This window comes from Desarmillaria tabescens, assembly GCF_030435595.1.
Source record: "Desarmillaria tabescens strain CCBAS 213 chromosome Unknown EV420scaffold_27, whole genome shotgun sequence".
Lineage (NCBI taxonomy): Eukaryota > Fungi > Basidiomycota > Agaricomycetes > Agaricales > Physalacriaceae > Desarmillaria > Desarmillaria tabescens.
The window spans coordinates 206,183-233,552 of NW_026848326.1; the positions used below are offsets into that span (position 1 = coordinate 206,183).

The 27,370-nt window shown below is 45.5% G+C and overlaps 3 protein-coding genes across 3 annotated transcripts; 2 read left to right on the top strand and 1 right to left on the bottom strand.

Moving 5' to 3' along the window:
• Nucleotides 1–5,141: 5,141 nt before the first annotated feature.
• EV420DRAFT_1645061 (uncharacterized protein) lies at nucleotides 5,142–7,843 on the top strand (the record flags this gene model as incomplete). The annotated part of the gene is made up of 4 exons (XM_060477732.1): nucleotides 5,142–5,446; nucleotides 5,516–6,397; nucleotides 6,536–6,579; nucleotides 6,882–7,843. The coding sequence occupies 4 exons, from the start codon at nucleotides 5,142–5,144 to the stop codon at nucleotides 7,841–7,843; spliced, it is 2,193 nt and encodes a 730-aa protein (XP_060328572.1).
• A 4,284-nt stretch (nucleotides 7,844–12,127) lies between these two features.
• EV420DRAFT_1481626 (uncharacterized protein) lies at nucleotides 12,128–13,836 on the bottom strand (the record flags this gene model as incomplete). The annotated part of the gene is made up of 5 exons (XM_060469790.1): nucleotides 12,128–12,417; nucleotides 12,477–12,678; nucleotides 12,736–13,062; nucleotides 13,122–13,397; nucleotides 13,744–13,836. 5 exons carry the CDS (start codon nucleotides 13,834–13,836, stop codon nucleotides 12,128–12,130), a joined length of 1,188 nt encoding a protein of 395 aa, XP_060328573.1.
• A 5,044-nt stretch (nucleotides 13,837–18,880) lies between these two features.
• Nucleotides 18,881–19,759, top strand: EV420DRAFT_1481627 (uncharacterized protein; the record flags this gene model as incomplete). Its single annotated transcript, XM_060469791.1, has 1 exon — nucleotides 18,881–19,759. The coding sequence occupies one exon, from the start codon at nucleotides 18,881–18,883 to the stop codon at nucleotides 19,757–19,759; it is 879 nt and encodes a 292-aa protein (XP_060328574.1).
• Nucleotides 19,760–27,370: the final 7,611 nt, after the last annotated feature.

The window sequence follows — 27,370 nt, forward strand, 5'->3', positions numbered from 1 at the left end:
GGAGACCTTCAAGGAAAATGTCCAAACACGTTTCAGGGAGGTAGCAGAGGTCCAAATCAAGCAGATGCAGTGGAAGAAACTGCAACAAGCACAGTTCAAAATGGTCATCGAGATCTTTGAGAAATTCGAACAAATGGCTGTGGAAGCCAAGCACTTTCACAATGACGACGAAATGGAGAAAGTCGTCACCCTCACAATCCGGCCCAATATCAAACAGATTATTATGGGTGGAGATAATATGTGGCCTACCACCTACTGGGAGTGGAGGCGCAGAGTCCTACAGATGGACAAGAACTATCAAGTTCACCTTGCCCAAGGCGGGAAGTATCTCAGTGGGACTGCTGGCTCTAAGCCCAGAGCAGCAGGAGGCTTTTCGAGTGGCTCGAAGGGCAGAAGGGATGCCACTGGATTCACCTACAGTGGTGAAGGTGAACCTATGGACATCAATTGTCTCAGAAGAGAAAAGCAATGTTTCTGGTGCAGACACACCAGACACCAGGGGCAGGACAATAAGTGCCCACCTGACAAGTCGAAGTGGTTAAAATTCCCAAAGAAGAAACCATCGACTTTTGCAACCCATCTCAGAGCTGTTCTAGCAGAAATAGAGGAAGAAGACCTCGCTAGCTCGACCCAGGTCGAGGAGATAAAAGAGACGCTGGCATAGGACTTTGCAATTCTACTTTGTCAGCTGGGGTTTACCATAGTGCATCTCATGACATGAATATTCATGCTTATGTTGTATCTGTAGATACTTGTAACAATATACTGCATTCATCTCCCACTATGAAGGAATCGCAAAACAAGAACGGTGTAGTAGGGGATTGCCACCACCCATTGGGCAATGAACCCCGAGGATCAGGTATGAAAGGACCAGACCTGACTAGCAACTCGAGGCTGTACCAGTGCAAAATGAATCTCGATCAATGGATCAAGGATCCAGAAGCAACTCTCGATCATTCAATCAAAAACCCAGATCGGGTTCTCAATCAATGGATCAAGAGCCCAGATATGACCAGGAATGAAGCCCAGGAGCGATGGGGCTCCTTGCACCTGTCCTCACCACCCGACATTTACTTAAAAGCAGGTGAGGGACCCTCAAGTCTGCCCTTCAATGGCATACACAGGATTTCCACTGCTTTAATTAGCAATGAACCCCACCAGCCAAGTCCTAGTGCTGGCTGCATCCAAGCCACTGCAAATACCCCTTTGGGGTGCATGTACAATGCAGCAGAATTGACCAGTTTGACAGGCACCCAAAGCTGGAACTTTGGGGGTATGGAGTTGATGCCCAGTGACAACTCCTGCCATATGGGAGGTCAAGATGAGGATGTCATAATCCAACTCCCGGGAAAGCCACATATAGTGGCAAAGGATCCAGACGATGGTGAACTGGCATCTCCTTTGAGCATCAAGGTTCTCCAATGACAGACCGCTTTGATGACGGTGAGGTCGGAGAATCCAGGCAAGCCTAGGGACAAAGCCAAAGGCTGGTGGAACCTAGCAGACCAAATGGTGGACTGTTGTAAAGCCCCAGGAAATAACCCAGCACCACACATGGAACCAAGTAGAAAGGATACCCAAGGAACAGGCACCTCTAACACAGAGGACACTGGCCGAAAAAGCTCAATCACCCACAAGGATCAAGCAGGCCAAACAGGGGAGAGAGGCTCCCCTTCACAGGTACGTGTCTCCTCACAAGAAACTGATGGAAAGGACGATCCTAGCTATTCAAAGAGTTTACAGAACTCTTCAAAATCCAGTGAAGCCCCAACTAGCCCGAGTGGGTGTCTGCACCGAAGCAAAAAGGAGCTGACTGGTCACATGGTCATAGGAGCAGGGCCTTTGCAGCCTATGGATTGTGATGACAAGGGGAAGACCCCAACGCCTGGTGATGTGCTCGGTAACGGCGAGTGACAAAAGGCTAGTGAATGGATATGAACACCACAACACCAAAACCCTCTACTACTCTACACTAATCACCAATATTATTGAGTTCAGGTGTTTCAAGTACAATAGAAGCACTCTGCAGACTTCAACAAATCAGGGAAAGGTTGTTTAAAGATGTATATTTGGTACTAGTGAGCTACACAAGATGTAATACTCGCGCTAGTGGGGTTTTAAGACACCATTGGATGAATAGTGACTTGGGTTGAGCAACTGCGCTTGGTCTAACTCTGATACTTCGAAACTAGTGGCACTCTGGGCCAAATACTGGGTCTCACAAGCGGTCTACACTTGACTAGCAGCACCCTAGGCTCGACTAGTGGCACTCTTGGCCTAAGAACAAATACTTTAACTCCGAGAAAATACTTTAACTAACTTCGAAACACTCTGAATCACTCCAAGACGGAATAGTAACTTTAAGACACTTCAATTCGTTCAATACTATAGGTGACTAAGCAACTAGTAGACACTTCGTCGAGGTTACGCACAAAAGCCTTTAATTGGGGCACTAGAATACGGACTAGTAGGTCACAATCGCAGGGATGGCTTGCCTGTCTGCGAGGCTGCCCCTTCTACTACTTATATACTACAGAGACAGGTACAGAATAAATATAAATAGATTCTTTAGGGGTAATATTGGTAAGGATATCTTGGCTAGTCATGAATTATGGTGAATAATCATGCAATAGTTGGCCTAGCCTGTTCTTTCTGTCAGATAGCAGGTCAAGGGACTCTGCTATTGGGTCGTTTCCGCACCCTTTGCCCAGCAGTGCTCCACTAGTGACACAGCTATATGAATAGTCAGGTAACCATGCCTGTAGCAACTGCTTGATTGTGATCAGGGCACAGCCTGGCTATACTAGTGCCAATCGTATGAGATCTGTATCACACTAGCCAGATCTGGGCTAAGGGTTATGCCTTTACTGGTTCATTTCTAAGTCCTTTCAGAAGTGCTCGCGTGACTAGTCATCCTGACTTAGGCGTTCATGCCCAGATCGGTCCACTAGCGACTGAATAGTCAAGATCTGTGTGGGTTCTTACTTCTTGTTTGGACACTAGCAGCTGTATTCTTTACTAGTGACCGTATTTTACTAAGTCATACTAGCTTTGGAGGTGCTAGTCCAGTCGGCTGGTAGGGCTGACCCACTAGTGGTATCATTCCTAAGTCCTGACTCGACTAGTAGCATGCTAACTTGACTATCAGTCCAAAGTCTCAACTATAGCCCTTGATATACGACTAGTATAGGATAGACCTGCAACAGTATTGTTATAAAATCGCAAAATCTAGGTGTAAACGCATAGACGGCATATCATCTCTGGTGATGAGAGTGGGATTCGAACCCATGCCCCTACGCGTTTACACCTAGATTTTGCGATTTTATAACAATACTGTTGCAGGTCTATCCTATACTAGTCGTATATCAAGGGCTATAGTTGAGACTTTGGACTGATAGTCAAGTTAGCATGCTACTAGTCGAGTCAGGACTTAGGAATGATACCACTAGTGGGTCAGCCCTACCAGCCGACTGGACTAGCACCTCCAAAGCTAGTATGACTTAGTAAAATACGGTCACTAGTAAAGAATACAGCTGCTAGTGTCCAAACAAGAAGTAAGAACCCACACAGATCTTGACTATTCAGTCGCTAGTGGACCGATCTGGGCATGAACGCCTAAGTCAGGATGACTAGTCACGCGAGCACTTCTGAAAGGACTTAGAAATGAACCAGTAAAGGCATAACCCTTAGCCCAGATCTGGCTAGTGTGATACAGATCTCATACGATTGGCACTAGTATAGCCAGGCTGTGCCCTGATCACAATCAAGCAGTTGCTACAGGCATGGTTACCTGACTATTCATATAGCTGTGTCACTAGTGGAGCACTGCTGGGCAAAGGGTGCGGAAACGACCCAATAGCAGAGTCCCTTGACCTGCTATCTGACAGAAAGAACAGGCTAGGCCAACTATTGCATGATTATTCACCATAATTCATGACTAGCCAAGATATCCTTACCAATATTACCCCTAAAGAATCTATTTATATTTATTCTGTACCTGTCTCTGTAGTATATAAGTAGTAGAAGGGGCAGCCTCGCAGACAGGCAAGCCATCCCTGCGATTGTGACCTACTAGTCCGTATTCTAGTGCCCCAATTAAAGGCTTTTGTGCGTAACCTCGACGAAGTGTCTACTAGTTGCTTAGTCACCTATAGTATTGAACGAATTGAAGTGTCTTAAAGTTACTATTCCGTCTTGGAGTGATTCAGAGTGTTTCGAAGTTAGTTAAAGTATTTTCTCGGAGTTAAAGTATTTGTTCTTAGGCCAAGAGTGCCACTAGTCGAGCCTAGGGTGCTGCTAGTCAAGTGTAGACCGCTTGTGAGACCCAGTATTTGGCCCAGAGTGCCACTAGTTTCGAAGTATCAGAGTTAGACCAAGCGCAGTTGCTCAACCCAAGTCACTATTCATCCAATGGTGTCTTAAAACCCCACTAGCGCGAGTATTACATCTTGTGTAGCTCACTAGTACCAAATATACATCTTTAAACAACCTTTCCCTGATTTGTTGAAGTCTGCAGAGTGCTTCTATTGTACTTGAAACACCTGAACTCAATAATATTGGTGATTAGTGTAGAGTAGTAGAGGGTTTTGGTGTTGTGGTGTTCATATCCATTCACTAGCCTTTTGTCACTCGCCGTTACCGAGCACATCATCTGGAGCCCACCATGAGGGAGTTTCAGACTTGATAAATCTCGTTGAATAAAGACTACTATTTGACACTAGTCGTGTTAAAGAAGATATCATTCAACCTAGCTGCTTGTACACAATCTGTCTAACCGAGCCTCAGCGAAAGCAAAGGGCAAAGCTAGAGCTACAGAGCCCGAACAAGCCTAGACTTCTCAGCCAGTATGCAATAGTGCTGCTTTGAGGCCGCATGGAAGATCAACAGCCAATTCAAGAGCTGCTGGTATTGGATCTCCATCGAATTATGACTTGTTAAAGCAGAAACGAAGTGCAACTGCACCGCCCGATAGCCCACAAGCTAGGACAGCGCAGCGAATCAACACGAACTTAACAGTTCAACAGACTAGACCTCCTGTACCGCCCTCCTGGCCAAGAACTTCCCTCACTAGTGGAAATAGAAACCCACTAGTACCCGGACAATTGAACTCCCAGTCCATTCAAACCACTAGTAGACCGACCATGTCGACTAGTACCCAAAAGATGCCTAGACCCACGTCTAGGGATGCACCCAAGTTTGATAGCGATGAGCCTGAGAACTTGCGACATTTCCTTGGGCAGATGGAGGATTTATTCTCCGACTATAGCATCACTGACGATGACAAGAAGAAGAAGAAGCTAGTAAGGTACACGGATGCCCATACCGAGGAAGAGTGGCAAGCACTGGATGAATATACCAGTGGCACATTTACTGAGTTTAAGGAAGCTGTGCTTAAGAACTATCCAGAGGCGGCTGATGCAGAGACAGGTACTTGGGAGAGGCTGACGTGAATTTCGCGTAAGTTCTCAAACATTGGATCTGACAAGCATGAGACGTATCTGAAGTTCAAGTGTAGGTTCTTGACTGAGGCAAAGAAGCTACAAAAACCTCCAGTGCTAGTTACAAATCGAGAACTAGTGGAAAAATTCACTGAGTCGTTGTCACCCTCGTTTAGAGAACACATTGATTCCCGACTAAGTATCAAGCAAGGACTCAAAAGCAGAACGACTATGCCTGCTGCGGCTCTGGCTATAGGTGCAGCTAGCACTGCAACCCCTGTCAAGCGATGGGAAGATATGCACACCCTTGAAGAGGTTGTTGCAGAAGCTGATGACATTGTGTTCAACACGTCTACTAGTTACCTTCTGTCGTTGACTAGTATGAGTATGTCATCTACTGGAGTCACTAGTGGCCCTGGTATCAAGGCAGAAATGGAAGAAGTAAAGCAACAAGTAGCTACACTACTCGATCACACCGATGTAAGTGATAAGTGTGCGCGTGAGAGGCAAGATGAAATATTGCGGGCCTTTCAACAAGGCGGTAATAATGCCTCCGCGCTGAGGCAATCGAGACCTCAGCATGACAACTCCGGATCGGGGTCTTCAGACTTCCTCTGCTGGTATGACTGGAAGCCAGGGCACTTTGTAAAAGATTGCCAGAACTGCCAGAAGCACATAGTGGAAGGACTATTGAAGGTAGTCAACAACAGGTTCGTGATGGCCGATGGCTCACCTATTCCTCGTGAACCAGCACAGCTCTCACCCATGGATCGAGTACTAGCATGGCATAATAGTCAAAAGCAAGAGCAGTTGTTTTGGGAAGAGCAAAACAGGGCAGTGGGTGTTTACAACCTCGCTATTCCCAAGTATGCATCTCTGTATGCGAGCAGGCCAAGGGACACTCGAGACGAAGTTATTGAAAAACTCCGTCAAGATCTCCAATATTGGCAAACTAGCACGTGAGCCCCAATGCAGCCTGCCCAGCCGACTATCCAGCCTCAGTTGATACAAGCTCCTGTAGCATCTACTAGTAGTCAGCCAATGAATCAATCGTTTGATCCTAACTTGTTTTTGAGTCAAATGATGTCTCTTTTAAGTCAAGCCAACAGTCAGAACCAGACTAGTTGGCAGAATTCTGAAGGTCAGTATGTTGCTACGTGCTCTGGCACAAATGAACAGACCCAGCAGGGTTTTGAGTAGGTCCGATGAAGGCTATGAGGCAAAATATGTCGAACCCCTCGACTATTCCTCATAAACAGCCAGAGGACCATTTTAAAAATAAAACCCAGGGGCCTGAACCTCAGAATTTGTGAAAGAAAGTGACTGAATACTTGGTTGATGAAGTTGAAGAATCAGAAAAGAAATTAAGAAAACCGACTAGTCAGAAAGTTGTGGTAGAAGTACCCACCATCTGGTGCACTAGTTGAAAACAAGTTACCATAGAAGAAGATTCAGATGAAGAGGAGGACCCTCCAAGGCAGGAGCTGCCATTCAGGGATGTCCCCAGTGTGAGCTTTGCTCCTCTGCTGTCGGACAGTAAGAAAACTAGAGCTAAGAGTAAAGAATGGGCAGACGACTCCAAGGTACCAGCCTACAAGCATATGGCACCTATCCATAAGGAAGGCAGGGTACAGGACGTCGTGTCCAAAGTGTTGAAAATGCCAATAGTGTTGAATGCTGAAGAGCTTATGGATCTATCAGAACCATTAAGAAAAGAGATAGCCAAGTTGATGTCCAAAAAGCGGGTAGCAACACAGCCAGTGACGGAAACAGTGTTTAGTGTGGGGGAGACTCAGCCAGAGTCAGTCCCATTACCATTTCACGGCACTAGTGATGAAGCAGAAGATGAGGAGGACTTGTCCTTGACCTCTGATGCTATTAACATCCGTGACTTATCCTCTGCGACATTTATGGCTGCACAATTCAATGTTGGTTTAGTACCAGCTGGTTCTTTGATCATGACAGACCCATACCTTCAGTACCTCGACTCACTAGTGCCAGGAGAAAAGCCGAAGCCGGTAATAGTCGCAAAAGACTCTGCCAGCTTGCGAGCTGTGTACCCCTTAATAAATGGCATAGGCGAAGAAGAAAGTGTGGTTGATGGCGGCTCGCAAATAGTGTCGATGGCTGGGGCAATAGTGACCAAGTTGGGTATAGCTTGGGATCCGGACATCGTTATTCATATGCAGAGTGCGAATGGCCAACTTGAGAAGACCTTAGGACTAGCCAGGAATGTTCCGTTCCTCTTTAATGATATTACCATGTACTTGCAAGTGCATGTTATCAATAGTCTGGCTTATAAGGTGTTGTTAGGTCGACCGTTCGACGTTCTCACCAAGAGTGTCATCAAGAACCAAGCAGACGGTGGACAGATAATCACTATTACTGATCCTAACACGAGTTGAAGGTGCACCATTCCGACTTTCTTAAGGGGTGCTCCCCCTCGACTTGCAAAGACAGCACCAAAAGCTCCAGAAGGGGGTTTTCAGTTGAACTCAATGAATTGATGAATGATCAAGGAGAGTTGGCTTTGCAAATCGTGCAGAATAGTGATGGAACCTTTGAAATTGAAGCATATATGAAGCCAGAACAAGGTACTAGTTTCTCTCAAGAAAATCTAAGAGATAGTTTCCTTATGGCTTCGCTAAATAGTAATGAAAACTTGCGCAAAGATGAAAAAGCTGCAGGACTATTGAATTCCTACTTCCAAGGGAAGGTAGTACCTGAGGGCTATAGCATAAAATTTTGTGCTCATAAGCACGCTAGTGACACTCTTCCGTTGCTAGATGATAATGAAATTCCAATATATAATTTGTTAGTAGATAATTTGCATGCAACCACCAAGGCAAAGGAGACTAGTAAGCCGAAAACGACACTAGTTCCAGGATTTGAACACCTTGGTGCATGCATGAAGAGCCCCGACTTCAAGCCAGTCACGGTACTAGCTGGAAAGAAATATAAGCCCGTAGCATTAAAGGTCAAGCCACTATTGGGTGACCTTCCGGATAAGTTCCGAATAGTGAGGGATATTAAGGGTGACCCCCTTAAAGATATGCCACTATTGAGTATGAATCCACCTGCGTATGTACCTACGGCACGCTATACCCTAGAAAGAAAAGCAAAGATAGACGAAAATCACCCAGAGGGGTTTCTATGGCCAGAAGAGCGAAAGCTAATGCACCATTTCATGACTATCCAAGAGCAAGCGTTCACTTGGGATGACACAGAAAGAGGGTGTTTCCGAGAGGATTTCTTCCCGCCAATAGACATCCCGGTAGTACCACACACTCCGTGGGTATTGAAGAATATTCCCATCCCACCTGGGATCTATGAAGAAGTCTGTAGGATTATTAAGTCCAAGATCGACGCTGGTGTATACGAGCCATCTAATTCTTCTTATAGATCAAGGTGGTTCTGCATTATTAAGAAAGATGGTAAAAGCCTTCGACTAGTACATAGTTTGGAGCCCCTCAATGCAGTAACTATTGCGCATTCGGGGATTCCACCAGCCACAGATGAACTCTCTGAGCACTTCGCTGGATGAGCCTGTGGAGGATGTTTGGACTTGTATGTGGGATACGACGAGCGCGACATAGCAGTTGGTTCTCGAGACTATACTACCTTCCAGACTCCGTTTGGTTCTATGCGACTAGTGAAGTTACCGATAGGTTGGACGAATTCTGTCCCAATATTCCATGAAGATGTAACACATATCTTGAGAGAAGAAATTCCACATGTAACTCGTCCCTATATCGATGATGCACCTGTTAGAGGGCCAGAAACCCGCTACGAGACTGAAGATGGGGGCTATGAGACCATTCCAGAGAACCCTGGGATTCGTCATTTTGTATGGGAACACATGCAAAATGTGAATCGCGTGGTTCAAAGAATGAAGTACTGTGGAGGGACTTTTTCGGGACCTAAGACGTTCTTGTGTGTTGAGGAAATGACGGTGGTTGGTCATCTATGCACTTATGAAGGAAGAAAGATTGAAACCGATAGAGCAGGAGTCATTAGCCAGTGGGGACCTTGTAAGCACCTCACAGATGTGCATGCTTTCCTGGGAACTTGTGGGGTCTGCCGAAAGTTTATAAAAGACTATGCGAAAATAGTGGAATCCCTAGTGAAGTTGACATGACTCAATGTAACCTTCGAGTGGGGTGATGAGCAGCAGAAAGCTATGGACGGGCTGAAAGAAGCAGTCATCAATAGCCCCGCTATTCAACCAATAAACCTCACTAGTGGGGCTGAAGTTGGGTTATGTGTGGACACGTCCTACAAGGCTGTTGGCTTCTATATCTATCAGGTGGATGAGAAGGATCCAACCAAGCGCTACTACGTTCGCTTCGGATCTATTACCATGAATGAAAGAGAAGCCCATTTTTCACAACCAAAATGCGAACTCTATGGACTATTACGAGCTTTGAAAGCTTGTCAGTATTGGCTCATTGGGGTTCGAAACTTGGTTGTAGAAACAGATGTGCAATATATAAAAGGAATGTTGAGTAATCCTGGAATGGGACCGAATGCCACTATCAATCATTGGATAGAAGACATTCTTATGTTTCATTTCACTCTTAGGCATGTAAAAGGCAGTACTTTCCCTGCAGATGGACTATCAAGACGCAATGCGCAACCAGGAGACAAAGTTCATCTGGACTTGGAAGATTATGACCTCAAAGATCATGGTCCGCTCCAGTTTGAAGTTGCAGAAGGAACTAGTACTGAGCCGAAAGATATAGAAGAATTTAAGCATGATATTGATAGTTGAGGCGGCTATATGTACACTCTAGCCACTAGTATCGAGGAGTTTGCTGCAGAATTAGACGAAGCACAGTCGCGCGAGCAAGAACTCAGACAGTTATACTTAGCACAAGAAAACACCGACGAATCTGTATGCCAGTTCCTGAAAGCAACCCCTCTGATCCCAGGCCTCAAACACAAGTTTGATCCTGAAAAGCGAGAAGACTATCCAGAGACCTAGCGGACTAGTAGTGGATTAGTGCAAGACGAGCGCTTACCGCATGTAAGGACTTGGTTAAGAAATCCCAGATTTCATCCAGAAGGACTTAACGAAAAGCAATACTTGAATTTCAAGCAATATTGCCAGAATTTCTTCTTGGACAAGGAAGGACGACTGTATAGACACGGTACTGAAGGATCCCATAGACTAGTGGTCAGTAAAGAGCATCGAATGTACATGATGAGGTCGGCACACGACTCGCTAGGACATAGAGGCTTTTACACGACTAAGTCACTATTGGAACAAAGGTTCTGGTGGCCGGAGTTGGAATGGGACGTGAGTTGGTACGTCAAGTCTTGTCACTTGTGTCAGATTCGGCAGAAAACCATGTTGTGTATTCCACCCTCTCTCACAGAGACGCCTTCACTATTCCAGAAAGTACACTGTGACACTATGGTTATGTCCGTCCCATCGAATAAGTGCAAGTATATTGTGCACGCTCAGGACTTGCTATTGTCCTGGCCAGAAGCGCAAGCACTACAGCATGAAAATGCAAAGGCTATTGCAGTATGGTTCTTTGAGGATGTGATATGCAGGTGGGGTTGTCCTTCCGAGATAGTAACTGATAATGGCAGACCTTGGGTAGCTGTTGTGCAGTGGCTAGCGGACAAGTATGGCATCACAGGCATAAGAATCACTCCGTATAATTCGCAGGCAAATGGGAAAATAGAAAGAGGCCACTGGGACATCCGGCAATCATTATTTAAGGTGACTAGTGGCAATGCAAAGAAATGGTTTTACTTTCTACCACATGTACTATGGGTGGACCGTATCACCATTAAACGTGGTACCAGATGCTCACCGTATTTTATGGTGTTGGGAGCGCACCCAATAGTGCCCTTGGATGTAGTAGAAGTGACTTGGCTCATAAAACCCCCAAGTGGAGTCTTGAGCATGGCAGACCTGATAGGGATCCATGCTCAAGCACTCGCCAAGCACGCTCAGCATGTGATGGAGATGCAGAAAAGAATAAGCAAGAATAAACTCGATACTGTACTTCACTATGAATGCGAGCACAAGGCCACTATTGTGGATTACGACTTCAAACCGGGTCAACTAGTGCTCATGCGAAATACGCGTGTAGAGGATAGTCTGGATAGTAAAATGGATCCCCGCTACCTGGGACCTCTAGTAGTAATTCGGAGGACCAAGGGAGGATCCTATGTGCTAGCTGAGTTGGATGGATCACTGGTCGGTGGTACTGTCGCTCAATTCCGAGTTATCCCATACCATGCGAGGCATAGTATAGAGTTACCTAAGAAAATTCATGATTTGATAGACATAAGTCCGAAAACTCTTAAAGAGTTGGTGGATAGTGACAAGCCTGCATCCACAGAGTACCACTATCAGCCCTTAGGAAAGAAATTATATGGTGTAGACCGGGTTAAGTTGAAACGGCCCGAGGATAGTGACTCCCAAAGTGACAACTCAGAGTCGGAAGCAGAGGGATACCCTCCACCTCGGAGTGAGGAGGACAATAGTGATGAAGAGGATGATACCCCTCTCGCTAGTCGCCTCAGAAGCTCAAAGCAGCAACCAAAATATGGTTAGGATGCATGATATAATTCTGAGTAAGGACAGTAGATAGTTGGTATTTACAGAAATGACTGGCTAGTAAAGATATATATGTGTAAACGGCAGCTAGTGAGGGTCTGTGCGACTAGTGCTAGTTATTTTGCAACCCAGAAGCGACAGGAGCTGAGTCTGCCTCCATAGCCACGGGTCCCTGATGGCTCTCAAGTTGTTTTACAACTTGGCCATGATGGGCTACCACAAACTCATGATACTTAAGCAAGTACTCGACCTTGTGGGTAGTAGCAACAATGTCGTTGCGAAGATCAGCCTCCCAAGAACGTAAGACACTCTCTGAAGGGTTGACATGATCTCCGATGCCGACTAGTGCACTGGCCACATCGATAATACCCTGACTAGCCTCGTTATTGATGGCCAGGTCAGCTGCTAGTAAGAGAAATGAGTATCAGTAATGGGTTAAACAGGACACTAGTAACACGTACCAGCAATAGTGAACAACGAGTCCTTGAAGGCTTGCTCACTAGCAGCGTGAGGACGCTTCCGAGCTTGGACAGCTGCCTTGTTGGCCTTACCCTTGGCAATAGTAGCCTCGGTGAGCTGATATTGGTGGGATAGTGAGTCCATGCCGGGTACTAGGGCGTAAGGAAGCAATATTACCTCCGGATGACATTCCGCTTTGTCCTTCTATAAGAAAACATTAGACTATTGAAAGAAAGACTTGACTAGCAAGGGATCATGAACTTGAGCAGCCTTTTTGTTCTTGAGGAACTTAGGAAGCGGGACCTTGTGGCCCTCGACGATGTTGCCAGCGGTTGGGTCACAATTGACCACAATCTCGACCTCATCGTCGATAGCCATCTGTTGAAAGTGCGCAATCATGGTATCAGCCTTGCGATGAATAGTGGCTGAGGGAAACAATACCAAGTCAGTCTCCTGTGAGGCACCTGAAGCGTCAGGATTACCCATGACTGTGTCCTCCTCAGCGGCGGCTATGACACTAGCCTCCTCCTCAGACGAATCCTCAATGGTAGGACATGACTTGGCGATGCGGTGACTCCGCTTGACAGGCTAGTAACCCGATAGTACTTAAGAAACGAAATAAAGAAATGACTAGTGAAAGCACTCACCGCTTTCGAGGCCTTAGGCTTCACACTAGCGGCCTTCCCAGGGGTACCCTCCGCTGGAGTCGTACTAGCAGCCAAAGCAGCTGCAGCTAGCGCTGCACAACGCTCCCGGTCATTGTGAATAGTTCCAGTAAACGACCAAACAGTGTGATAGTCATGGAAGGTCGGAACGACTGGGTTGGCCTTGTGAATATGCTCAAAAACCTGCTTGATATGGAATATAAGATCCTTGAGCTGCTGATTTCCGGTGACAGCGTTGGGAGCTAAGGTCAACTCCGCCTAATAGTCGCTAGTCAGTAATGGAATCAGAAACAGCCCACTAGTCAATCACATACTCCGATAGTGCAGACGAGCTTGCAATCACTCCAGTCTATAATGCAGATGGTACTCGCAATAAGGGCAGTGTAATGCACTAACTTGGACTGAACAATGTTTGCCTCTAAACTGTCACTCGCATTCGGTGATTCAGTGTGATAGAGGGCGTTGCAATCGCAGAGTCAGGAATGATAGTCCTTAGTCTTGGAAGCAGGGAGTTTCTGCATGAAAAGTTAGGAGTGTATAACTTTAGCCGAAGCTGGGGTGTAAGACCACAGCAAGGCTCGACTAAATACATTGCAGTATTTACTAGTATGTACTGTCCTAATGCATCGCTGTCTTCTGTATTGTATGGTACTGGTATGGTAGAAGTCCTCCTGTGAATGTTAAGGCTTCTGTCCATATGGTGCTTAGTATAGGAGAAGAGCTCGTGTGAGTAAGAAGACTAGCACCCGTATGGTGCTTGATATGGTAGAAGTATGTCAGTGAGTCAGAAGACTAGCCCCCATGTGGTGCTACCTTCTGAGGAGTGTACGTGGTGCCTTGTCCATCCTGGTGTGACTTGTGTCAACTCATGAAGTGTGAGAGAATATCAAGGGTGGGACCCATAGAAGTATGATTGGATCTATAGGCCATCAAACAGATCCAGGGACCAATCAGATGGCTTTGCTGTGGCAATGCTCTGGTGATGCGGTGTGAGCATGTAATGTGAGAAGTGCTCCTATGAGTAAGAAGGGCAGCAGTCATATGGTGCTGCCTCCTATGATGTATGGCTGCAGAGCCTATGACAGAGTCCCAGTGATGTGGTCCGTGACATGAGGTAATGCAGTGTGGGCATGTGACTGAGCAGGTCATGAATGATACAGGTCAGGTACAAGGAATGATGACAAGAGTCGAATGATGAGTGATAAGATCTGATAAGATAAGGCAAAAAATAGGGGTGAGTTCATGACAGGCAGTGATATTACCAAGTTCACTGAGGTATGACTCAAGATCGGAGACCACAGCGAACACATTGAGTTAGCAGTCATAGACCTAGAAACAACGCCAATCTTCCTAGGCTATGATTGGTTACAGAGGCATAACCCACTTATCGACTGGAATACAGGTTCGGTAACCTTAGCACACTGTGACTGTCACAAGATGCTGTTCCAACTTCCTGACAAAGACCCAGAACAACAGTGGGAAACCGAAGTCGAAGAAGAGGATACCATCCTCATCATAGACTTCAAAGAAGCCTTTCACATCCGAGCAGTGGGACACAAAGCCAATGAATTGGCAGCCAAGGCTAATGAGGGGAAGGAAACCAAGTCCTTCAAAGAAATCATCCCTGAACACTATCAGGACTTCATTGATGTCTTCGCCAAGAAGAACTTTGATGAACTTCCCCCTCGCAAACTCTGGGACCATGCCATTGAATTAGTCCCCAATGCCAGTGCCAGTTTGGATTGCAAGGTGTATCCCTTGAATCCAAAGAAACAAGAGGAGTTGGATAAATTCCTTGATGAGAACTTGGTGACCAGACAAATTCGACCTTTGAAATCCCCAATGGTGTCTCCCTTCTTCTTTGTCAAGAAAAAGGATGGGAAACTGTGGCCAGTACAAGACTACCACAAGCTTAATGAAATAACCATTAAAAATCACTACCCTTTACTGCTTATCTCAGATATTATGGATAAGCTTAAGGATGCGAAGTATTTCACCAAACTAGACGTCTGTTGGGGATACAACAACATCCGAATCAAAAAGGGAGACGAATTCAAGGCAGCATTTTGCACTAACTGAGGGCTTTACGAGCCCCTGGTTATGTTCTTCAGACTCACCAATTCACCTGCTACGTTCCAGTGGATGATGAACGACATCTTCAAAGACCTCATCACTTAGGGAAAAGTCACCGTTTACTTGGATGACATCCTCATCTTCACAAAGAACAAGTCAGAACATCAAAAAATAGTGCAAGAAGTCCTAAAGATTCTGTGCAAGAACAAGTTATTCTTGAAAGCGGAAAAATGTGAATTCAAGGTACTCAAGACAGAGTACCTCGGAGTCATTATCAGCAAAGGGTCCATTAAAATGGACCCAGTTAAAATCACTGGCATTATGGACTGGCTGGAACCCTCTAAGAAACAGGAACTCCAGTCATTCCTGGGATTCACCAATTTCTATCGACAATTCATCTGGCACTATAGCGCAGTCATCAAACCAATGACAAAACTCACAGGCAAGGAACCCTGGGCCTGGGGAAAGAAGCAAAGAGAGGCATTTGAGGAACTCAAACACCAATTCACAACAGGAGTCATACTGGCGATGCCAAATGACTATAACAAATTCCACCTGGAGGCAGACTCCACCGAAGGAGCAGTTGGCACAGTGTTATCCCAAGAACAAGAAGGGAAATGGTGACCAATTGCATTCTTGTCAAAATCTCTGTCTGCGACAGAATGGAACTACAAAACTTATGACAAGGAACTACTGGCAATAATGATAGCCCTCGAAGAATGGTGACATTATCTTATGGGTGCCCATCAAGACTTTGAAATCTGTAACGCACTAACTTGGATTGTACAATGTTTGCCTCCAAACTGTCACTCACGTTTGGTGATTCAGTGTGATGAAGGGCATTGCAATCGCTAGGTTAGGAACAATAGTTCTTAGGCCTGAAACAAGGAGTTTCTGTGTGAAAAGTTAGGAGTGTATAACTTTAGCCAAAGCTGGGGTGTAAGACCACAGTGAGGCTTGTTAAATACATTTTAGTATTTACTAGTATTGTACCTTCCTAGTGTGTCGGCATGCAAAGTCCCAATGCAGTGCTGTCTTCTATGTCCTCTGTATCGTACAGTGTTTGGTATAGGAGAAGTCCTTCTGCGAATAAGAAGGCAAGTGCCCATAATAGTAGAAGTGAGTCTGCGAGTCAGAGGGGTGGTGCTACTTTCTGACGAGCATACATGGCACCCTATCCATCCTAGGATGTGATCAGAGTCAACCTAAAGAAGCATTACTGGGTAAAGGAGGGTCTGGCCCATAGTCGTGTGATTGGATCTATGGGTCATCAAACAGATCATGCATGTGAGCAGTGGATCATGTGTGTGATCAATTGGGTCATGAATAGTGCAGATCAGGTATGAGGAGTGATGATGAGAGTCAAATGATGAGTTGCTGAGATAAAGTAAGATGAGATAAGATAAGGTGAAAAATAGGGGTGAATTCATGACAAAATCTGGATAGACCACTCCAACCTACAATATTTCTGCAAACCACAGAAACTTAACTGCAGACAAGCATGGTGGGTTACTGAGCTAGCAGAATTTCACTTCATGCTCAATCATAAACCAGGAGCATCCAACAGGAAAGCCGACCTCTTAAGTCAGTGAGCAGATCACGATCAGGGCAAAAAGGACAATGACAATATTGTCCTTTTAAAACTGGAATTCTTCCGTGCCCTCATTATGCCAACAGAGGAGGAGATCCACACCAAGATCAAGAGAGTGACAAGTGACCCTCAATGATGGGATCGTGGAATCACTTCAAGTCTTGGTCATGAGAAGGGGATCTTATGAAAAGATCACCTCCTCTTTACAATGGACGAATCTATGTCCCCCATGATCATACACTATGGGGGGAACTTATCTCCCACTGCCATGATCACGTCTATGCAGGGCACCCAGGCATCGATAAGACCCAAGAATTGGTCTTAAGGGAATACTGGTGGCCCAAGCTGTGAAGAGATGTGAAAACCTACATACGAGGATGTGAGGCATGTCAAAGAATGAAGACTGACATGCAATGGAAAGCAGCTCCACTACATCCCAATGCTGTACCATCTCGACCATGGGAGCATGTCTCAGTCGACATGATCACTGGATTTCCAGAATCCAAGGGCTACAATGCTGTACTAGTCGTCATAGACCAATTCTCGAAATACATCATGCTGATTCCTTGCATGAAAGAGCTCTCATCGAGTGGATGGGCCAAAATCCTACGTGACAAGATTATCTGCCGATTTGGAGTCACCCCTTTGAAGGTCATTTCTGACCAAGAATCCCAATTTGTCTCAAATTTCATCACCAAATTATACATGATGATGAATATCCAAGGAAATCCATCTATGGCTTACCACCTGCAGACAGATGGACAGACCAAACAGGTTAATCAAGAACTCAAAAAATACCTTTGGGTCTTCATTAACCACAAACAGGACGATTGGAGCGAATGGCTGCAATGGGCAGCATTCACTCACAACAACTGCCAACACTCTGCAACAGGCTTCTCCCCCATCAAACTCATCCTTGGACAAGATGGGGAAATCTGCTGAAGAGGCTCTGTGCATGCCAAGCTCGAAATGTGATAGTGTAGACACACTAAACACACCCACAGAATCTCAGTAGTTCAGGGGAGATGTGCGATGCAAGCACACAATAACAGTAGAACTAAAAGATGTCTTGTGCTCTTCAAGATATAATAGCATGCTAGCTCAAAAGAATTCTCTAAGTCCAAATGCTTTTAGGACAGGAGGTGAGCAATATGTATCACTCGGCCTCAAGGCAAAAGTAATATTTCCCAAGCCCACAAACGTCCCACAAGAACGTACAACCCTCAATTGATGTTGTGTGTGACACACAGGTGGCCACAACCCATCAAACAAACTACACATGACTTAAAGCTTCATGCTCTAAGCAGAAAACACTTCAGAAACCTTTTGTAGATCCACAGGATTCAAACCTATGCAATCCAGAGACACAGAAACACGTCCACAAGCCACAGGGTTTGAACCTATGCTACTTGGGAATAAACCAAAAACCCTCAAAGAGTATTGACAAGCCAAAGGGTTTGAACCTCTGCTACTTGCAACAACTCAGAATTCACAAACATGTTCCGCAAACACAAATGCACATTCAAGTTATCACAATACAATATTTCTTCGAGTTGAGCACAATCAATTACTGTCCAGAATCAAGCTAGGCATCGTGTGCGAGCAAGGCATGCCTCATGACCTCTCAAGCATCTCAAAATAATTCTAGATCCAATAATATTCTCTCGCTCGAAGCTACAAACACAAGTCCTTATTGGAGTTACTGTGGCTGTACGAGCCATCGGAATCAATCGGCTCCGAACCCGTTACTTACCGTACCCGCAGTTTTCTTTTCTTTACCATTTACCTCCACGTCGACGTACATAGGCTAAACGAGTTGCTCTTTTCGTTCCCTCCCTTGCTCGAATCTCAACATAAACAGTCTACCCTGGTTGGTGGGAATACCGACCTGCTTGAGCAGCATCGCCAGCTCCCGAACCTGCGTCGTACAGATCGTATTACCCGCACCTGAGCAGTAGCTCCCGAACTCTATCGAGCCGTTGTGCTTCCGAACTCACCGACGACCGTATTCACTTTCATCACCCGAGCATTGGCTCCCGAAGGCCGTGGCACTCTAGTCCATCCGAAACCCCCCCTCATGACTCACACCGACGGCCAAAATCTTGTTGTTCTCAACTCTTCAGATGATCTCGATGACTGGAAGTTCGTCACCCAATCTGTTCTTGAAGGCAAACAGCTATGGCCGCTTGTCAATGGAGACGAACCCAGGCCAGCAGGTTTTCCCGGATCGAAGCAGGTGAAGACTTGGGATACGAAGGCTAGTCAAGCCAAGGCGGAGATGATCAAGAGGATTGGTAGGAAGCAGCTCCAGCACATTCGCCAATTGGGTAACAATCCGAAAGCCATCTGGGATTGGCTCATCGTGATGAACTCAACTGGTGGTCTCAGTGCACAGACTGCGCTGTGGGACCAGTTTGACGAGTTGAAGATGTCAAAGGCGACCGCCATGGTGGATCACATCGCCATGCTATGCGAGTTATCTGACAAGCTCGGGCGCCTCTTCAAGGACAAGCCATCCAACTCAAAATTCATTTCCACGCTCCTACGTTCCCTCCCCAACACCTCCGATTGGAAACTATTCAAAAGTGGCCTCGAATCAGACCTACAGAATGACGACAAGGAGCACGTCATCTCTCGCTGTCTCAACGAGTTCTCAAAACAGGAGCGCCAGAAGAAGAAGGAGGTGGATAGCAATGATGATGAAGCTGGGAAGGACCCCGGTGACGAGGCAATGATGGCAGACATTGCTGCAGCAGTTGCAAGGCTGCAAGTGGCGAGGAGAAATGTCGCACTTCAACGCGGTTCAAAATTCAAGATCACTTGCTTCAATTGTGGTGGTCGTGGTCACTACCAGTCGGATTGTCCAAGCGAGCCCATGGATGAAGCGCATGTCATTATCGAAGCGATTGATGGATCAGACGACTCTGACGATGGAAGGGAGAATGTTGCAGTTTGAGGGGATGCACGTTTTCGATGCTCCGTGCGATTCCTAGACTCGAGGGGATGTATTGGAGTTACTGTGGCTGTACGAGCCATCGGAATCAATCGGCTCCGAACCCGTTACTTACCGTACCCGCAGTTTTCTTTTCTTTACCGTTTACCTCCATGTCGACGTACATAGGCTAAACGAGTTGCTCTTTTCGTTCCCTCCCTTGCTCGAATCTCAACAGTCCTTTGGTTGCACACTAGGCTCTCTGCTTTGTGTCACAACTGCGGGGGTTCGAAAGCTTCCTACCTACTTCTAATTACCATGCTTTTATCTACAGCTAATTATATAAATAGAAATATCGAAAATAGATACACTCCATCCCGGAGCCATTTCCTCTCCATGATGTGTCAACCGCATGGTCACTAATTAATATCCTGAGTCAGTCATCTGAGTTAGTGCTCGATAACATGCTGCTCTTTCTTCTTGGCAAGGTCTAGAGTTGCCACATCATGCAGAATATTTCTCCTAATTGGCTCCTTGTTTTTAATTCCTCTGTCACACACATTGCTAGCGAGTTGGTATTTTTATTTGGTTGCTGCACAACCTTTTCTTAGTTCAATATTTCATTCTGGATACAGGGTTTCTCTCATGTCGGCCAAAGCCCTCTCAGGAGGCTCGGACTGGGTGGTCCTTGGTTCTGAATGACATTTCTTGGTGATTGCCAGATTGGCAGGGTTCATGCATCATAGATCAATGTTGCATGAAGCTCTATAAATATATTATCTTCTCAGTGTATTTTATTTGAGTGAGCTGCTGAGGGATGCATAGGGTGTGAGTCAGGGCACTGAGACTTCACACTTAAATGACACCAGTGTGCTGCTCTAAGTCTAAGCCATGCACTCCACTCGGATTATTTTATTATATGCTGCTTCTGCCTCAACAGGTGTCGCTCCATGCCGGGTATGCACTCTAATATTACTTAGTGGATTGACACACATTTGGATTCACAGAATTCGCAAAATTACACATATGAATGCGTTGCATGCATGTCACTGCCCAACCGTGGTGAGGCTGTCAGAAACACCATCGGTAACTGACTTCATCGAAAGCCTCCAGGGAGTATGTGAACAAGCAGAACACTCTTTGAATAAAGCCACCAAGGTTATGAGAAAGGCTTATGACAAACACACTTGTCCTGCACAGGAGTACAAACCAGGTGACAAAGTCTGGTTGGACTCAACCAACCTTCATCTCCCCCGACCAGCAAAAAAGCTGGACAACAAATGTGTCAGTCCCTTTGAGATAATCTCAAAGAAGGGACCCTCCACGTATGAACTAAAACTACCACCAGGGTGGAGGATCCACAACAAGTTCAACAAACGATATCTAACTCCGTATGTCCCCCAGGAGTTTTCCAACCAAGAAAAACTGCCACCACCTGAGCCGGAGCTTGTGGATGACATGGAAGAATACAAAGTAGAAGAACTACTTCAGGACTGCAACTGTATCATCGGTCGAGGACGCAACTGGAGGACCATAACAGAATATTTGGTCAAATGGAAAGGGTATCCGGTAGAAGAAGCCACCTGGGTCAAAAGGAGTAACCTCGCCAATGCTGAAGAACTCATCAACCAATATGAGAACAAGGAAAACCACATAGAGAATCAAACGATGGGATGTATAACCATATCATCTCCTGGCTCTCCAACAACCGAGAGCTCAACACTCTTTCCAGCCTCCAATTGGAATCATACCGATTCATTATTCTCCGATGAGCAGGGCTATTATTCATTGGACACAGATGAAGATGTCTTCAAAACTAAGTGTCCTACATCTCCTCAGATGACTCAGACCAACCCCAGCTTCCTCTTTGAAGAACAGGGTATATCTACCTGGAAACAAACCGAGGATTACAAATGGGATAGAGAATCTACTAACTCCCCCGACTCAGAGAGTGAGTACAATTAATGACTGTCAGGACGACAGTCTTAGTCGGGGGGTATTATTATGGTTTTACCCCTATTCTCCTTATCTCCAGGAACTACAGACCACACCATCTTATCTCTCAGGCCTACAATGTTCCTTTGGCATATCCTTTACCTGGTTGCCATCCCCCAATTCACAGCTGCTGCACCTGGATGACCGATGACCCACATGCACCATCACCCTTCTCCTGATGGCATCATGCTTCTTAATGGTTGGGCAAGAGTCAACTGCTAGTCGAGGGTGGTCTATGGGATGTGGCCTATTCAGATGGAGCCTCATGCAGATGCAGGTGATATGTGCTCTTTACTCTCATTCATCAGGAACACACTTCTTTTAGTGTCCTCACTCCTCATTCATTACAAGGTGCACTTCTCGCTGCATGCACCCTAGTAGGTACTATTCTTAGTATGAGTCTAATGTGTATTTAAGCTAGCCTACACTGTGGCCTTAGACCCCAGCTTTGGCTAAGGTTATATACTCCTAACTCTTACAAGCTCCTTGCTTTCACTATCTAAGTGATGCCCTAACTTCTCGCACTCTACCAAATGCCTCTCTAACACTGAATCACTGAACGTGAGTGACAGGATAGAGACCAGCCTTGGTTTAGATTAGAGTTAGTGCATAACAAAGATGAAGAAGGTGAGTACAGATCGTCTATTCCCACCACTAATGAAATGAAGGAAAAGACCTCGACAGGGATGAAGAGGTCTGGAGGCAAACAATTTTTGGAACCCTCAGGTTTGCTCTGAGTATTTTTTCCCAACAGCATGGGGAAGACCCTGGCTACACCGGCAGAGTACCCGGACATGTACTACAAACCGTTTGGAACACACTGGACCCAAAGGGTACTTCATTTAGTGTGAACTGCCTCCAAGGCCAGGGCTGTTCTAAACAGATGGGTACATCCCCGTTGAAAGGAAGAAATCACCGAGGAGTTATGTGAAGCGCTCATGGAGAGGAAAGAAAGCGCAGAAGAAGCACGGGATAAATGGGAATGGCTAGACGACCTAAAAAAGCCACCCATGTATATTAGAGGAAGGAAAGGATGAAACATGTCTATAAAAGTTCAATTAGAAACTTTAGACAACCAAGAGATGTATGCCCTATCTGCACTTGTTGACTCTGGATGCACGGGAAGTTCCATCGACCAAGAATGGGTAAAAACACACAAACTGAATGTACAAAAAGCAGTGCACCCCACTCCAGTGTACAATGCAAATGGGACCTGGAACAAAGGAGGAGACATCATGGAGTATGCAGAACTAAGACTCAAAATCAGAGACCATAGCGAGAGGATAGACCTAGCCATCATGGACCTAGGCACCACCCCACTATTCCTGGGACATGACTGGTTACAGCAGCATAATCCCCTTATCGACTGGAACACCAGATCAGTCACCTTAGCCCGCTGCAACTGCAGGAAGGTGAAGTTCAAACTACCTGACACAGACCCAGATGCCAAATGGGGAGAAGAGTATGAAGAAGGAGATACCATTTTGTGCATGGACTTCAAGGAAGCCTTTCACATATGAGCCATGGGGAGCAAAGCCAACGAGCTGGCTGTGAAAGCAAATGAAAAGAAGGAAAAAAAGATATTCGAAGAAATAGTCCCCACCGAATACCGGGACTTCAAGGATGTGTTCGACAAAGAAAACTTCGACAAACTACCCCTGTGAAAACCTTGGGATCACGCCATAGAGTTAATCCCAAACACGAATGCGAGCCTAGACTGCAAGGTCAATCCACTCAATCCCACTGAACAAGAGGAGTTGGATAAGTTCCTGGATGAAAATCTATCCACAGGAAGAATCCATGCCTCTAAATCCCCCATGACATCTCCATTCTTCTTTGTCAAAAAGAAGGATTGGAAGCTGAGACCAGTCCAAGACTATCAAAAGCTCAATGAGATGACAATCAAGAACTGTTATCCATTGCTGCTCATCGGAGAACTGATGGACAAGCTCAAAGATGCCAAGTACTTCACCAAGCTCGATGTAAGGTGGGGGTACAATAATGTTCGGATCAAACAAGGGGATGAATGGAAGGCAGCATTTCACACCAATAGAAGGCTCTACGAACCACTAGTAATGTTCTTCGGATTGACCAATTCACCAGCCACCTTTCAGTGGATGATGAATGATATCTTCAAAGACTTGATTTTGGCAGGACAAGTGTCGGTATACCTAGATGACATCCTAATTGCCTCCAAAGACAAAAAGGAACACAGGAAGATCGTCCGAAAGGTCCTACAGATACTATGGGAACACAAGTTGTTTCTCAAAGCTGAAAAGTGTGAATTTGAGGTGGAGGAAACAGAGTACCTGGGAGTAATCATCAGCGAAGGAAAAATCTGAATGGATCCCATGAAAGTGATGGGTTTGCTCAAGTGGCCTGTACCTCACAAAAACAGGAACTACAGTCCTTTTTAGGATTTTGCAATTTTTACTGACACTTTATATGCAACTATTCGAAGCATGTCAGACCCCTAATGTCCTTAACTGGAAAGGCTGAATGGACCTGGGGAAAAGCGCAACAAGACACTTTTGACAAGCTGAAAGAGTTGTTTAAAGAGGACATGGTGCTAGCCATACCATTAGACAAAGGGAAGTTCTGAGTAGAAGTAGACTCCAGCGAGGGAGCGATAGGAGTGGTTTTATCACAAGAACAGGACAGCAGGTGGAGACCAGTCACATTCCTTTCAAAGGCCCTTTCAGCCATGGAACAGAACTATGAAATCTACGACAAGGAGTTACTTGTGATCATGATCACCCTCGAAGACTGTAGACAGTACTTAATGGGTATGCGAGAAGATTTTGAGATTTGGACAGATCACTCCAATCTACAGTATTTCTGAAAACCTCAGAAGATGAACAGGAGACAGGCCTGATGGGTGACGGAACTGGCAGAATATCAATTCACCTTGCACCACAAACCCAGCATGCAGAATTGAAAAGCAGACTTGCTGAGTAGATGAGCAGACCACGATCAAGGAAAGAACAACAATAAGGATATCATCATGTTAAAACCTGAACATTTCTGAGCCCTCATAATGCCAAATGAGGAAGAGATTCATGAAAAGATCAAGTTAGCAACCCATGATCCACACAAATGGGATCAGGGAATTGCTAACTTGTTCAATCATGAAAAAGGAATAATAAAGGAAGAAGGGTTATTGAAGTACAATGGAAGAGTATATGTATCCCAAGAGAAGAAACTCAGGGGAGGGCTGATCACTCTTAAACATGATCACATGATGGCAGGACACCCCGGAGTGGAAAAAACAAAGGAGTTAGTACTTTGGGATTATTGGTGGCCCAAGATGTGATGAGACATCGAGACCTACATAAAAGGATGTGAAGTCTGCCAAAGGACAAAAGCAGACTGACAACTGAAGAAGGCTCCTTTACACCCCAATGAAGTACCAAACAAGCCTTGGATGCACATTTTGGTAGACATGATCACCAAGTTACCGAATTCCAAGGGCTATGATTCAATCCTGGTTATTGTTGATCGTTTCTCGAAAACCATCATTCCCATCACATGCATGGAAGAACTCACATCTGCTGGATTCACTAAAATTCTCAGAGACCACATATATGTACCCTATGGAGTAATGCCTGAAAAGATAATCTCGGATAGAGGTTCCATATTTGTCTCCAAATTCATGAAAGAATTTTACGACTTGATCCATGTAACCGGAAACCCCTCAATGGTGTATCATCCTCAGACTGATGGACGGACTGAATAGGTTAATCAAGAAATTGAGAAATACCTGAAGATGTTTGTCAATTATTGACAGGATGACTGGAGCAAATGGTTACCACTCGCCGCATTCACACACAATAACTGCAAACATTCTGCCACTAGATACTCTCCATACAAAGTAGTATTCGGACGAGATGGACAGGTTATCACCAGCAGCACCAAACAGGGAATCGTTCCAGCCACCGCCAAGTTAGTAGAAGGGATAAAGGATGTACAAGAGAAAGTGAGACAGTCATTGGAAAAGGCAGCAACAGCAATGAAGAAGGCTTATGACAAGCATAAGGACACAGTGATAGAGTATCAACCAGGAGACAAAGTATGGCTCAACTCTACCCATCTACATTTACCCCGACCCACCAAGAAGCTCAGAGATAAACACATTGGACCCTTTGAGGTTATTGCAAAAAAAGACGCATCCTCCTATGAGCTCAAACTACCAGTCAGGTGGAAAATCCATAACCACTTTAACGAAGTTCTCCTAACCCCTTATGTCGCACCCAAGTTCGCAAATCAACCACAACCAGAGAGGCCTCCCCCTGAGCTGCTGGAAGATGAAGAAGAGTATGAAATAGAGGAAATTGTTGAGCAGAGGGACAAAGTTGTAGGAAAAGGAAGGAACCGTAGGACCATTTGTTAGGATCGTGCCAATAGGATTGCGGCAGTAAGTGCACATAGCGGAATGCCGTGGGATGCGTCGGGCGTAGGCGAAGCTATTAGCAATGTCACCCCTGAGCCGAAGCCCTAAGATGGATACAGACGGAAGTCCGCGGAGTGGCAGAGACGAGGTAAAAGATAAGTCCAACGGATCGGAGTTCCGCAGACTGGAGAATGAGAGTTAGACTTAGAGTCAGAGAGAGAGAGATTGGGCTGAACCAAGTTGATATTTGAACTGAGTATCTACAGTGTAATTCTAAGGCTTATATACTAGTTAGGAGTCCGATCTAGTTCCTACTCGGAGTGGTCTACATTCTAGGGTTGTCAGAGGATGTATTCTACCGGTCAGTAGCCGATGGGGTCTGATGACATGTTCACTACCGATGTCGGGCTATTGATAAATTGTAATGGAGAAGTGAAATATAAAAAGGAATATGAAATGGAATATGAAATAGAAAGTGGGAATCGGAATCCGTAGGATTCCGGGCTGTGGTTTGTTGGGTTGAGTGGAAGTCGGGTTTCCATTGGCATGCTCGTTACACCATTACCGAATACCTGGTCAAGTGGAAGGGATATCCAATGGAAGAAAACTCCTGGGTTAAACATTTGAACATGGCCAATGCCAAAGAGCTAGTCAATGAGTATGAAGCCCAGATCCAAAGGATCACAAAGAGAATCCAAACAGGGGAAGATCCCAAGGTTCTTGACCCCTATGATGTACTCAACAAATTCCAAGAGCTTCCATCAGACACCGAGACACATTTTGGGTGTAATGCACTAACTTGGACTGAACAACATTTGCCTCTAAACTGTCACTCGCGTTCAGTGATTCAGTTGTGAAGAGGGCATTGCAATCGCTAGGTCAGAAATGATAGTCCTTAGTCTTGGAAACAGGGAGTTTCTGCATGAAAAGTTAGGAGTGTATAACTTTAGCCGAAGCTGGGGTGTAAGACCACAGCAAGGCTCGACTAAATACATTGCTGTATTTACTAGTATGTACTGTCCTAATGCATCACTGTCTTCTGTATCATATGGCATTGGTATGGTAGAAGTCCTCCTGTGAACATTATGGCTTCCATCCTTGTAACACTTGGTATAGGAGAAGCGCTCATGCGAGTAGGAAGGGCAGCATCCATATGGTGCTTGATATGGTAGAAGCGCATTAGTGCATCAGAAGACTAGCACTCGTGTGGTGCTATCTTCTGAGGAGCATACGTGGTGTCCTATCCATCC